This window comes from Cynocephalus volans, chromosome 5, assembly GCF_027409185.1.
Source record: "Cynocephalus volans isolate mCynVol1 chromosome 5, mCynVol1.pri, whole genome shotgun sequence".
NCBI classification, from domain to species: Eukaryota; Metazoa; Chordata; class Mammalia; order Dermoptera; family Cynocephalidae; genus Cynocephalus; species Cynocephalus volans.
The window spans coordinates 75965958-75980726 of record NC_084464.1 but is presented as its reverse complement, the minus strand read 5'-3'; the positions used below and the strand labels follow the sequence as shown (position 1 = coordinate 75980726).

At 37.3% G+C, this 14769-nt stretch overlaps 1 protein-coding gene across 1 annotated transcript in view; it reads right to left on the bottom strand.

Moving 5' to 3' along the window:
* COL19A1 (collagen type XIX alpha 1 chain) overlaps positions 1-14769 on the bottom strand; it is a 354677-nt gene that overhangs the window by 14129 nt on the left and 325779 nt on the right. The window contains exons 44-47 of the mRNA XM_063098322.1: positions 8413-8448; positions 8237-8281; positions 5414-5584; positions 3284-3350 (exon numbers count right to left, since the gene is read on the bottom strand). Of these exons, the coding sequence (XP_062954392.1) occupies positions 3284-3350; positions 5414-5584; positions 8237-8281; positions 8413-8448 (319 nt within the window). The remainder of the gene's footprint in view (positions 1-3283; positions 3351-5413; positions 5585-8236; positions 8282-8412; positions 8449-14769) is intronic.

Genomic DNA, 14769 nt, shown 5'->3' with positions numbered 1-14769 from the left:
AGACAGGAGGAGAGATGGGGGTGAAGCCAGAGGAGACCTGGGGAAGATTCCACACCTGTCAGCTTCCAACTCTGAGAAAGGAAGCAGGGGCAGGAGCTCAGAAGAGCAGGACACAGACTTAGGGGAGCTGCTGGGAAAGTGCAGGCCAGGTGAGACTGCCCTGCGACAGATGGAGAGTGGCCTGATTCTCTTGATCTCCCTCCTCAGGAGACTGACAGCCCTCCCTGGGAGTAGCTGCAGAATGGCATGGGAATGCACAGTGTGGGGCTTCCCCAGGGGAAAGTAACAGCCTCGCCTCTGCTGAATGCACGGGACAGGCCGCCAGGGGCCATGCCTCTATCCAGCATCCATTGGTCTTGCAACATAAACACCTCCCACATCTCAACACATCATTTTTTTTTTTTTTCTGATGATGATGCCTGGTTATATTTCAGATATTCTTAATCAGCCTTCAAAAAGTTGAACTAATTAACTACTGAACTACTGAATGATTAAATATATCATTTTAGGTCAAGCCTTTGAACTATTAACTACTGAACAATTAAATATATCGTTTTATGGAAAGCCTTTGAAGAAATTGAAGTTCAACATTAAAGCTGCCTGAGATAAAAAAATGATTAATGACACTAGAGCCCATGGAAATTAGGGGTTAAAGGAGAACTTTAGATGGCGACTCAAAAAATATATTTGCTGGCATCTCCCTTTTCATGCTTGTAGTCAACTACGGGCACGGACGCTGTCTGAGATGCTAGATGTCCTGTGCCCAGGATCAGCTTCATTGACATATTACCTGTGCAGTCACATAGGGCTCCATGCTCAGAAAGGCTCCATGCTTAATTTGATGCTCTACTATTGCTGTCTTAAAATTCTTAATGATCTTTGAACAAGGCACCTGCACTTTCATTTTGCCTTGGGCCCTGCAAATTTTGCAGCTGCCTATATATTCCTCAGTGTTCCCCTAGAGAGCTCACGATGTCTTGTTTTTCAGATCGTTGATGCTTGAGGGATGCTTATTGAGGTGAAATAAATGTTTGGATTGCAAAATTTAAAGCTTATTCCAAGATGCTGGATTCAAGGGTCAACAAAAGAAAATAAAGGAGATTTCTAAACTTAAGGGCAACCTTAAAACTACAAAGAGAAAACTAGTAGCCCCTAAAAGTAGACAATTGTATTAATAAACTGTCATTCAGAGCAAGGTAAAGATACTTAGTAGAGATCAAGGTAAATTGAAATCCATAGCTTGAATTCATGACCTTAAAAAAAAACGTTTTTTTTCTGTTCTGTTACTGAAGAGATGAAAAGTCCCAGTGTTACTCTCTTCTATCTCCAGTGCTCATGTGAAACAAGATCTTCTCCCCCCACCACTGAGATTAATTATTATTTAAAATAATCAGGTCTCCTTGGAGAGTAGCTGATTCAATGTTTGCAGCAGACAGATTCAAGATGGAATTGAGGCATCTTGTAATCCTATTCCTTACAAAATTCAATGGCCTATTTTTAGTTTATGGATGCTTAGCAAAGGAAGCAAAAAAGAGATTGTTGAATTTTATAAAGAATAATCTTACAGCTGAGGGAGTGCTCTTGATTTTAGCAAATCATTTGACAAAATCACTTAATATCCTTGTGAATAGACAAAGAAATGTAGGGTGGATTTGAGGACAACTCTATGGATTGAGAGCTCACTAAACAATAGACTAATAGATGACTTACAAATGGGCAGAAGGAATCCACTAGTATTTCGAAAGACCACATCCTTGACTCTTGATTTTTTCATTCAATATTTCTATCAACAACTAGAATGATGACATGCTTATAAAATTTAGAGACAACACAAAATTACCAGGGTCAGCCAACCTGCCCTACAAGAGACAATATTCCAAAAGCTATCTTTAGGTTGGTACAATGTATGGACACAAATAACTTGAAATTTAATAAGAAGCAGCATAAGATCACACACTTAAATTTTAAAAATAAACACACAGTCCATAATGAGAAACACCTAATTTAAGAATGTTTGTATAAGGAAGGAAGATCCAGGGTTGTTATTTGAAAACTCAAAATAAATCAACAGTATGATATAGCTGCTTAAAAAAAAAGCAATGCTATCTTAGGCTGAATTATTAAAGCATCTAGAGCAGGTTTGGGAAAATTTTCTCTGCAAAGGGCCTGATAGTACATATTTAAGTCTTTATAGACTACAGAGTTTCTGTCCCAACTACTCAGTTCTGTCACTGTAGCATGAAAGCAGCCAGAGAAAACATGTAAAGGAATGGGTGTGGCTATGCACCAATAATACTTTATTTACAGAGATGAATTTGAATTTCATATCATTTTCACATGTCATGAAATATTCTTCTTTGAATTTTTAAAAACCATTTGAAGCCTCTGTTCTTCAGAAGGAATAAAGAGACAATATAGGTGAGACATTAGAAATGTCCCTGCCTATGAGAGACCACCAGTAAAGGTTGCAGAAGGCCTGAGTCTGTAAGTCAGCTCTCTGGAGGCACAAATGCTGTTAGTAGTCACGGAGAGTGGGAGGGTGGAGTTGGCTCCAGGGTCTCAGAAACACCACTGTCCACAGACCAGTGTCTACACCTCTGGGCTTAGAATGTGGCAGCACCTATGCTTTAGTTCCTGACATGAATCAAGAATGTATTAAAGATACTTGATTTAAAACAAAACAAAACAAAACAAAAACAAACAAAAAATAAAAACCATTTGAAAACGAAACCCCCTCCCCATCCCCCAAAAGTAAAAACCATTCTCAGCTTGTGGGCCGTACAAAAACAGGTGGCAAGTGGATTGGGCTGGTAGGTCATAGTTTGTCGATCCTGATCTAGATCAGGAGACAATGTACTACTACCTGTGTACTACTCCGCCTAGGTCAAACATTCCTGGGTGAATGAGGGTCATTTACAAATTGAGCATTTCCCAAGGGTGACAAGGGTGGAGGGGCTAGACACATTTACTACATAGAAGAGAAAACTGAGGAGTATGATGGATTTTGAAAAATACTTGAAGGGCTGTCATGTGAATAGAAGGTAATATACTCAGGTCATTTTACAGACCAGCATGAGAGGAAGGTACTGGGAGGCAAATTTAACTCAGTGTAAGGAAGAATTTTCTATCAAACAGAGCCATTCCATAATAAGATCGGTTACAGCTTAACGTTGTTGTCGCACGACCATCTTTCAAGAATGTTGCTGAAGGATCAGTGGGAATCCCAGTGAATGGGCAGTGGGAATAAGTGAAAAATTCAGAAATGATACTAAGCAAATCTAACCTTCAAAGATCTTTAGAACCTCTTGATGAATATACTTCTTTATTTCTTCAAATGAAACCGCATCAGCCTAAAGGAGGGAATAAAAGTCTGTTAAACTACAGCATAGCACAAGTGAATAAAGAATAGAAATATTGGGTTAGTGTGCATACTTAAAACTTCCATAGAGATACATTTATCAAGCAAAATGCTTTTGGCAATTGACTATATTGGGCAATAAGTATCTTTAGTTTTGATCAAATGCTGGAAAGAAGTTGAAGTGAATAATTGCTTTAAAAGCTGTGGGCTGAAATTACAACCAGTGATATCAACATGTATCCTATTAAATGAAGACATATGGCTTCATACATTTTATATGGAAAGACATTTTATATTATTTTAGTTTATACAGTTAAAGAATCTGAACAAGGCTATCATGATGTTAGTATCCCAATCACAATTTAATCTTTAACCAATACTGGACACTGGCAAAGTCAATATCTAACTGATATTAGGTACCTTCAAAGGAAGAGAATCTGGAAGAGAACTCAAAGTATGTCGGGTTATTCTTTCAAATGTTTTATTCATGAATAAAACTAAGTTTCACTCATTTTATGATAAAGTTTATTCTGTAATTTATACACTGCAAGGATATATGTATTAAGCAATTTTCTTTTCTTAATAGAAAATGATTGTGGAATCTGGTAAAAGAAAGTAGGTAAACGGTATGAGTTGAATTTTTAACCCCTTGACAAATAAATCTACATGCATTTGGTGAATGATTTAACATTTATAATGGCAATGTTTTACTTGAGTATCTTGATATTTTTAAAAGGGAGTTGTTCTTTTTCATGATGGTTAGGATTTCAAAGTATTTTATTACTCTTTGTATTTGACGGTTATTATCCAGGGATGTATGTGTGGCATTACAGACAACGTGATGCAGGTTAGAGGTTGTGACAAAGAGAATCGTCCCTATTGCCAGCATCCACTTTGAGATGTCCACATGAGCAAAGACTATAATGGGATGTGGTTAGATGAGAGGCTTGGAAGCTGTATGAAAAATCAACATGCAATGTGATTTTTAGACTGGAGCATGGGCTCAACTCTTCTAAGTAATTAGATAGTGAACCCTAATTTATAACAGTTCCTGTCTTCATGGGTTCTCCATCATTCTTCACTGTAAAGTCCTCCATCCTGTTTTCACTCTGTGCTTGGATATGTGACAATAATATTGTTGTGGGTTTTCCTAACATAATGCTGCTAGTTCATTGCAACAATAAACTCATTTAGAATGTATAATAAAAAAGACGATGTGATGGACTTATAAAGTGGTGATTTCTGTAGGACAGAATAGCTCCAAGAATGCCCTATTTCATTAGCTATTTTCACTGTGTATGGGACAAATGAACTTGAATTAATGCAACTAATACCAATCACTGACACAGCATCAAGACTTCAAGTTATACAGGCTTTACTCAAGCAGAGTTTAGGGAGAGTAGGTAAAAATAAAGAAGTGTGAAAACTGTGGGCATGCGTGCTTTAGCTCTGTATCTGGCATTGGTCAATTATCTGAACAAAGTGTCTTTAACTGCCCTATTTCACTCCAGGACCCTCCTTTCTTCCTAACATGGATATTTTCTTATTAAATTACTCTGCAGACTGGCCATCTACCACTCCTTCTGAGGATATTAATAAAGATATGGGCTTCCTTAACCTAATGCTCTTTCTTGGCCTAAGTGGTTTTTATAGAGCTCTAATATGAAACAGACATATGTGGTTTCTGCAGAGTGTAAGGAGACATTTCAGACAGTATTTGAAAAGCATGGTTGGAGTCAGCCAGACCTGGGCCTGATCCACATAATAACTGTGACGTTGGGCAAGTCAACTCTCAGTTTCTGCATTTATAAAAGTGGAATGGAAAAGACACCTGTCCTTCTGGATTGGTTGTGAGGATCAAATGAGGTAACGTACAAGAATAGTAAGTGCTTAGCACTGGATCTGGTACATAACTTTAAATAAGTGACATCTATTGTTACTCTTACAGAGATTGGTTTAGTTTTATTTATTTAAAAAGCATTATCATTACTTTCATTGCAAAAGGGATATGGTCAGTTTAAACCAGGAGCTCCTGAAGTTCTTGGTACCACTTACCGGCATACCAGGGATGCCTGGAGAGCCTGGAGGGCCTTGGTGGCCGGGGGATCCCATGGAACCCTTGTTTCCTGGTGGCCCCATAGGTCCTATGGCCCCCTTCATCCCTGTAAGGCCTGGTTTTCCTCGTTCACCTTGTGGGCCTCTGTCTCCTGGAATTCCCTGATCACCCTGTTAAGGAAAAAATAAAGAATGATCTCTTCTAGAATCACATCGGCTGTGACTAAGAGCAAAGTTTCTGGATTCATATTGGCAGTTATTAGCTTTGGGTCCTTGGATATGTGACTTAAACTTCCTGTGCCCTCTCTTCACCTGTAAAATAGGGATATCAACAATACCCACTAAGTAGGGCGATATTGAGAAATAAATGAATTAACACAAGTAAAGTGCTCGGAACAACACCTGGCACCTTGGAAGGACTACATATATAAAAGTTAGTGACAATGTTAGGTGTACTCAGTTGCCAATCTAGGGTGATGGCACTTTTGAAAGCCAAAAGCAGCTGTCACTTCAGGCCTGGGTCTCCTTTTCAACAACAGAGGAAGGTTGATAAGAGGATCTCTTCACTGAGATTTTTCACTTAGAAAAACTTGAGGACCCTCAAAACTTCTCCCAAATCATGTGCTTTCCCCACCCACCACCTTCCCCTATTTGGTCTTTATTAGACTCTTTGGGTTTGTCTTCTGTACTTGGGTTTCACATGCATATGCTTGTGTGTGCATGTTTGTGTGTGTGTGTGTGTGTGTGTGTGTGTGTATGTGTGTGTGTGTGTGTACGTGTGCTCATTGTGTCCTAAATATATGCAACTCAGGAAGGTAAGAAAGGAGAGCCTTAGAAAAGGTTCACAGCAGGTGAAGAGGGGGTGGGGGGGAGGGTTGTCACTGAGATCATTTACCCAACAGCATAAGTAAACTACAAGAGAATTTGTTGAGTAAGATGTCATAATATATTAGGAATAAGATTATATTAGAGGTGCCTGAATCTGATACAAAGTTTCTTTAATGCTGTCTTCTATCCTGCAATGTGTTTACTACTGTATGTTTTTGCACAATAGAGGATTGGAGGGTGGGGTGGAGGGAGATATATCATGGCAGGTGTTTTGGTAATAGATTTTTAAATATTAAGTTGTACAACTCTGGGAGGTGATGTTCATACCTAATATAATAAAATAGTGCTTGAAGCTTTCCTGTGTGTCATTGTATTATTCTTTTATTTGTGACTACTCTACAAAAAGACAAACTCTATTTCTTTTGTTTTAAAAAATCCTGGAAATAAATAAACATATTACAGAGATCTATGTGATCATGGAATATGACATATAAAGAATGAGACATATAAAGAAGCCATGTAGAAAGCAAACAGATGGACCTAATGTTAATGCTACCATCTTAGTTATAAAAATGTATCTGCATAAGGGTATGTTGACCTGGCTCACATTTGGAGCAATTTCTGAGATGACTAGAAAAAATATTAGTATACGTTCATAATGATGAATATTCTGATCATGTGCAAAATAAACACAATATTTAGCATATTAAAATTATTTTATGTTAGGTACGAAGGTGTTCATTATAGTGATGTTTATTCAAACTGGAAAGAACCTAAATGCCCCTAAAAAGGGGACTAGGTAAGTGAATATGCAAGCTGTAGAATAACATATAGCTATTCAAAGGTAGATGTGGATCTGTATTTACTGACAGGGAAAGATGGCCATTATATATTTTTAGGTGAAAAAAGTCATTTACAAAACAGTATGAACCTATTTTTGGAAAAGTAATATTTATTTATATTGATACATATATGTGTTTATTATGTACAAGAGTGAGTGAGATGGAAATATGCCCAAACTATCACAGTGCTTGTCTCTGTGTAGTGGAATAAGGTAGACTTTTAAAATTTCTTTTAAAATTTATATTATTGGTATTTTCATATTTCCCCTAGTTATCATGAATTACTTGTGTAATAATAAATAAAAACTAGTAAACTAGACACCAGTAAACAAACACTCATGTGTCCCCCCCCCAATAACAGCTCTCAATAGAATTACACTGAGTGACTATGCTTGAGTAACCCATTGTAGTGGCATGACTCCAATCCGCTAGAAAATGCTAAGGTTCATTAAAGAGAATAATGAATAAGAAGTTGGAATAACAATATCAACAACCCAAACAATTCAAATAAAAGCATGTAACATAATTAGCATTACTAGTAACCTCATTAAATATTTGGTTCCCTTTTCCAGTTCTCTACCCTCTCATACCACCTTTCTTCCTCTATGTAGTATTCCTCTAAGTAAGTGTTCTCAACTGGGGCAATTTGGCTCCTCAGGAGGCATTTGGCAATGTCTGGAGGCTCTTTTGGTTGCCACACTTGGAGGGATGATGATGCTACCGCATCTAGTGGACAGAGGCCAGGGATGCTGCTAAGCATTCTACAGTGCACAGGACAACCAACCACCACAAAGAATTATCTGCCCCCAAACACCAACAGTGCTGAAGTTGGGAAAGCCTACTCTAGGTAAAAAGAACAAGGGTGATACTTATAGCTGGAATATGTGTCTGAAACAGGAGGATGATGAAAGCTTTCCAAACTGGAATAGCAATGTAGACTTAGCTGTGAACAAAGGCCAGCCATGCAAGTGTGCCTGCCATACGACCTGCTTCTGGGTCCTTCAATTGTCATGTTTTAAGGCTAGTAGAGATCTTGGATCACAGATACCCTGTTCTTTTCCTATTGGGGAATTCATGGAGGTCCACATACATAACTGTGTTACCCAAACATTCAGTTGTAACAGACAGACTGAATAACGATCACTTTACATACACGTTCTCCTTTAGGGCCTCTATCTCCAGGCTTGCCCATGATGCCCTGAAAAACAGACGTCAACACTAAAAGTCACTGCTTGTTGAGATTTTTCATCAATCTGATTGATCTAAATTATGGTAGTTATTTTGGAAACAGTTACATTAGAATTTTTATTTTAAATGGTATTTTCGTACCTGAGCACCTGGTAATCCATCTTTTCCATTTAATCCCTATAAAGATAAAAATGATTAACATTTCTTTTTTTTTGCATTTAATAATTATATTTATTGCATGAGTTCAATGTGTTACTGAATCTAAATGAAATTACTGAAGCATGCCAGTTCACTTTGGATTTTATCAAGATGGCACATTGAGTATACCTTCTCCTTTTTATTAATATATAAGTAGGACAGAAAAATACATTTCTTTTTTTTTTTTTTTTTTTTTTTTTCTGTGATTTTTTTTTAATGGTAAAATATATACAGTATAACATAAAATTTACCACTTTAATCATCAAAGTGTACATTTTTGTGGCCCTAAGTACATTCACATTGTTCTGCAACCATCACCACCATCGTTTCCAGAAATTCTTCATCTTCCCCGCCCGTCCTCATTATTTTTTTTTTTTTTTTTTTTTTTTTTTAATTTTATTTTGTCGATATACATTGTAGCTGATTAATGCTCCCCATCACCAAAACCTCCCTCCCTTCTCCCTCCCCCCCTCCCCCCCAACAATGTCCTTTCTGTTTGTTTGTTGTATCAACTTCAAATAATTGTGGTTGTTATATCTTCTTCCCCCCCCCCCCCCGGTTTGTGTGTGTATGTGTGTATGTGTGTGTGTGAATTTATATATTAATTTTTAGCTCCCTCCAATAAGTGAGAACATGTGGTATTTCTCTTTCTGTGCCTGACTTGTTTCACTTAATATAATTCTCTCAAGGTCCATCCATGTTGTTGCAAATGGCAGTATTTCATTCGTTTTTATAGCTGAGTAGTATTCCATTGTGTAGATGTACCACATTTTCCGTATCCACTCATCTGATGATGGGCATTTGGGCTGGTTCCAACTCTTGGCTATTGTAAAGAGTGCTGCGATGAACATTGGGGAACAGGTATACCTTCGACTTGATGATTTCCATTCCTCTGGGTATATTCCCAACAGTGGGATGGCTGGGTCGTATGGTAGATCTATTTGCAATTGTTTAAGGAACCTCCATACCATTTTCCATAGAGGCTGCACCATTTTGCAGTCCCACCAACAATGTATGAGAGTTCCTTTTTCTCCGCAGCCTCGCCAGCATTTATCGTTCATAGTCTTTTGGATTTTAGCCATCCTAACTGGGGTTAGATGGTATCTCAATGTGGTTTTGATTTGCATTTCCCGGATGCTGAGTGATGTTGAGCATTTTTTCATATGTCTGTTGGCCATTTGGATATCTTCCTTAGAGAAATGCCTACTTAGCTCTTTTGCCCATTTTTTAATTGGGTTGCTTGTTTTCTTCTTGTAAAGTTGTTTGAGTTCCTTATATATTCTGGATATTAATCCTTTGTCAGATGTATATTTTGCAAATATTTTCTCCCACTCTGTTGGTTGTCTTTTAACTCTTTTAATTGTTTCTTTTGCTGTGCAGAAGCTTTTTAGTTTGATATAATCCCATTTGTTTATTTTTCCTTTGGTTGCCCGTGCTTTTGGGGTCGTATTCATGAAGTCTGTGCCCAGTCCAATTTCCTGAAGTGTTTCCCCTATGTTTTCTTTAAGAAGTTTTATTGTCTCAGGGTGTATATTTAAATCCTTAATCCATTTTGAGTTGATTTTAGTATACGGTGAGAGGTATGGATCTAGTTTCATTCTCCTGCATATCGATATCCAGTTATCCCAGCACCACTTGCTGAAGAGGCAGTCCCTTCCCCAGTGAATAGGTTTGGTGCCTTTGTCAAAGATCAGATGGCAGTAAGTGTGTGGGTTGATTTCTGGATTCTCTATTCTATTCCATTGGTCAGTGTGTCTGTTTTTATGCCAGTACCATACTGTTTTGGTTATTATAGCTTTGTAGTATAGCTTAAAGTCAGGTAGTGTTATGCCTCCAGCTTTATTTTTTTTGCTGAGCATTGCTTTGGCTATTCGTGGTCTTTTATTGTTCCATATAAATGTCTGAATAGTTTTTTCCATTTCTGAGAAAAATGTCTTTGGAATTTTGATGGGGATTGCATTGAATTTGTATATCACTTTGGGTAGTATGGACATTTTCACTATGTTGATTCTTCCAATCCAAGAGCATGGAATATCTTTCCATCTTCTTGTATCCTCTCTAATTTCTCTCAGCAGTGGTTTGTAGTTCTCATTATAGAGATTTTTCACCTCCTTGGTTAACTCAATTCCTAAGTATTTTATTTTTTTGGTGGCTATTGTAAATGGGCAGGCTTTCTTGATTTCTCCTTCTGCATGTTCACTATTGGAGAAAAGAAATGCTACTGATTTTTGTGTGTTGATTTTGTATCCTGCTACTGTGCTGAAATCATTTATCAATTCCAAGAGTTTTTTTGTAGAGGTTTTAGGCTGTTCGATATATAGGATCATGTCATCTGCAAACAGGGACAGTTTGACTTCATCTTTTCCAATCTGGATGCCCTTTAGAAAAATACATTTCAAAGCAAACAAATACAAAATAAGATAGCAAATAATGAATTGGAAGAGCAAATGAAAGTTTGTTGAATCAGAATGATTTGTAGTTGCATAACCTATACACTGTGTTAGGGATTATTCTAATAAGACATTAAACATATAAACTCAATACCTAAGAGTTTAAAATAAACAAATTAAAAAAATATGAAAAATAACAAATTGGCACATTGATTAATATTTCTTTTTTTTTTATTTTTTTATTTTTTATTTTTATTTTTATTTTTATTTTTATTTTTTTATTTTGTCGATATACATTGTAGCTGATTATTGCTCCCCATCACCAAAACCTCCCTCCCTTCTCCCTCCCCCCTCCCCCCCAACAATGTCCTTTCTGTTTGCTTGTTGTATCAACTTCAAATAATTGTGGTTGTTATATCTTCTTCCCCCCCCCCCCGGTTTGTGTGTGTGTGTGTGTATGTGTGTGTGTGAATTTATATATTAATTTTTAGCTCCCACCAATAAGTGAGAACATGTGGTATTTCTCTTTCTGTGCCTGACTTGTTTCACTTAATATAATTCTCTCAAGGTCCATCCATGTTGTTGCAAATGGCAGTATTTCATTCGTTTTTATAGCTGAGTAGTATTCCATTGTGTAGATGTACCACATTTTCCGTATCCACTCATCCGATGATGGGCATTTGGGCTGGTTCCAACTCTTGGCTATTGTAAAGAGTGCTGCGATGAACACTGGGGAACAGGTATACCTTCGACTTGATGATTTCCATTCCTCTGGGTATATTCCCAACAGTGGGATGGCTGGGTCGTATGGTAGATCTATTTGCAATTGTTTAAGGAACCTCCATACCATTTTCCATAGAGGCTGCACCATTTTGCAGTCCCACCAACAATGTATGAGAGTTCCTTTTTCTCCGCAGCCTCGCCAGCATTTATCGTTCATAGTCTTTTGGATTTTAGCCATCCTAACTGGGGTTAGATGGTATCTCAATGTGGTTTTGATTTGCATTTCCCGGATGCTGAGTGATGTTGAGCATTTTTTCATATGTCTGTTGGCCATTTGGATATCTTCCTTAGAGAAATGCCTACTTAGCTCTTTTGCCCATTTTTTAATTGGGTTGCTTGTTTTCTTCTTGTAAAGTTGTTTGAGTTCCTTATATATTCTGGATATTAATCCTTTGTCAGATGTATATTTTGCAAATATTTTCTCCCACTCTGTTGGTTGTCTTTTAACTCTTTTAATTGTTTCTTTTGCTGTGCAGAAGCTTTTTAGTTTGATATAATCCCATTTGTTTATTTTTCCTTTGGTTGCCCGTGCTTTTGGGGTCGTATTCATGAAGTCTGTGCCCAGTCCTATTTCCTGAAGTGTTTCTCCTATGTTTTCTTTAAGAAGTTTTATTGTCTCAGGGTGTATATTTAAATCCTTAATCCATTTTGAGTTGATTTTAGTATACGGTGAGAGGTATGGATCTAGTTTCATTCTCCTGCATATCGATATCCAGTTATCCCAGCACCACTTGCTGAAGAGGCAGTCCCTTAGCCAGTGAATAAGCTTGGTGCCTTTGTCAAAGATCAGATGGCAGTAAGTGTGTGGGTTGATTTCTGGATTCTCTATTCTATTCCATTGGTCAGTGTGTCTGTTTTTATGCCAGTACCATACTGTTTTGGTTATTATAGCTTTGTAGTATAGCTTAAAGTCAGGTAGTGTTATGCCTCCAGCTTTAGTTTTTTTGCTGAGCATTGCTTTGGCTATTCGTGGTCTTTTATTGTTCCATATAAATGTCTGAATAGTTTTTTCCATTTCTGAGAAAAATGTCTTTGGAATTTTGATGGGGATTGCATTGAATTTGTATATCACTTTGGGTAGTATGGACATTTTCACTATGTTGATTCTTCCAATCCAAGAGCATGGAATATCTTTCCATCTTCTTGTATCCTCTCTAATTTCTCTCAGCAGTGGTTTGTAGTTCTCATTATAGAGATTTTTCACCTCCTTGGTTAACTCAATTCCTAAGTATTTTATTTTTTTGGTGGCTATTGTAAATGGGCAGGCTTTCTTGATTTCTCCTTCTGCATGTTCACTATTGGAGTAAAGAAATGCTACTGATTTTTGTGTGTTGATTTTGTATCCTGCTACTGTGCTGAAATCATTTATCAATTCCAAGAGTTTTTTTGTAGAGGTTTTAGGCTGTTCGATATATAGGATCATGTCATCTGCAAACAGGGACAGTTTGACTTCATCTTTTCCAATCTGGATGCCTTTTATTTCCTTCTCTTCTCTGATTGCTCTGGCTAGTACTTCCAACACTATGTTGAATAGGAGTGGTGAGAGTGGGCATCCTTGTCTAGTGCCTGTTCTTAAAGGAAAAGCTTTCAGCTTTTCCCCATTCAGGATGATATTGGCAGTGGGTTTGTCATATATGGCTTTAATTATGTTGAGATACTTTCCCTCTATACCTAACTTATAGAGGGTCTTTGATTAATATTTCTAATTCTGTATTAGCATAGTTAAACACAACAAAAGGGTAAACTACCAAGGACAGTTCCTTAATCATATTTCTACTGAGATCTTGGTGAGGCAATGTGGTGAAGTGGAAAACAAAATCAATAGAATTAGACAGCTCTGAGTTTGAATTACTTACTTACTCTGTCACTAACTAGTTCCATTGACCTTGCTTGGCAATTTACTTAATCTCAATATCATCAGCTTCCTCACTTATAAAGTAAGGAAAATAATAATGGCCTTAAAACTAATGGCATAGCTCATTGTAAATAGTCAACAAAAGTTATTTCCCTTACTTATTCTCTTATTAGGTACATCCTGAGAAGTGAGAAGGTGCCCCAAGGTACCAGGTGGCTGAGGTATGGCATTTTTTGTTATTTTCTAACAAGTTTTCCAGCACAGAGACTCATTCTCAGTAAACGGCCTCAGTTGCTGCTGGGGAAATTTCATGACATGGCTAGAGCATGGTCCTACTGTGAAATAAACTGTCAGCTGGAGAACAACGGTTATTTTTCAGTTGGAAAATATGAAAGAAAAGCAAGACATCTGTAATCACAGTTTTTGAGAGTATTAAATAGTAACTTTTTATTAGAAAACTTGAAGTTTCCGGAGCTTTAAAAGGCAGTTCTGGAAGAGGTAATAAAGCCTAGTCCTGCTTGGAGATTCATAAGACTGGGAGAACTATTGGCTAGGAGATATAAGGTGGAAAAGTACTTGGGGTCAAATCAAATACCTAGGGTCCAACAGCAGATATATAAATTTTTTTGAGATTGATTTGAAGAGGGAGATCAAGGTGAAGAATATGATTTCTATGCCAGCAGGCAATTGCATGGACATGCTCCTCTGAAAAGCTTAAGAGATTTTATTGTGCTGGCATGGACTCTATGAAGATGGAACTGCAGACAACTGCATGTTTTCACTGCTGTAAATTACACTGAAATCTGTCACAGTTGATAACCCAACCATAGTCCCCCAACCTCTCTGAAACATCCTGGGAATTATCGAGAGTACTTGAACTAAGAACATGTTACCTGAAGTGTATGGTTCAAAGAATTTATTGCATCCAAGAACACAAGCAACAAAGATACAGCTGGCTAAGGAGGGGATGTGAAAGAAACAGCTGTGTCACTTGAATAAAAGAAGATAAATCTAGTGTAAAAACGTAATTCATGTTTTTGGTAGCAATATAAGAAAAGAAACAATTCTGTAAACTTTTTCTGGCCTCTAGTAATTCATCAAAGACTATTATGGGTGTTTTCTTAGGAAACGAAAGTGTTATTTTCTATCTATAGGGGATAGAAAATTTCTGAAATATTTACAACTCATGTGTTTGTCCCTCTCTTCCCTCCTCTCACCTATCTGGTAGAACCTCATTCCTGGGGTATAACCAGCTTTCTCCCTGCCCCATGC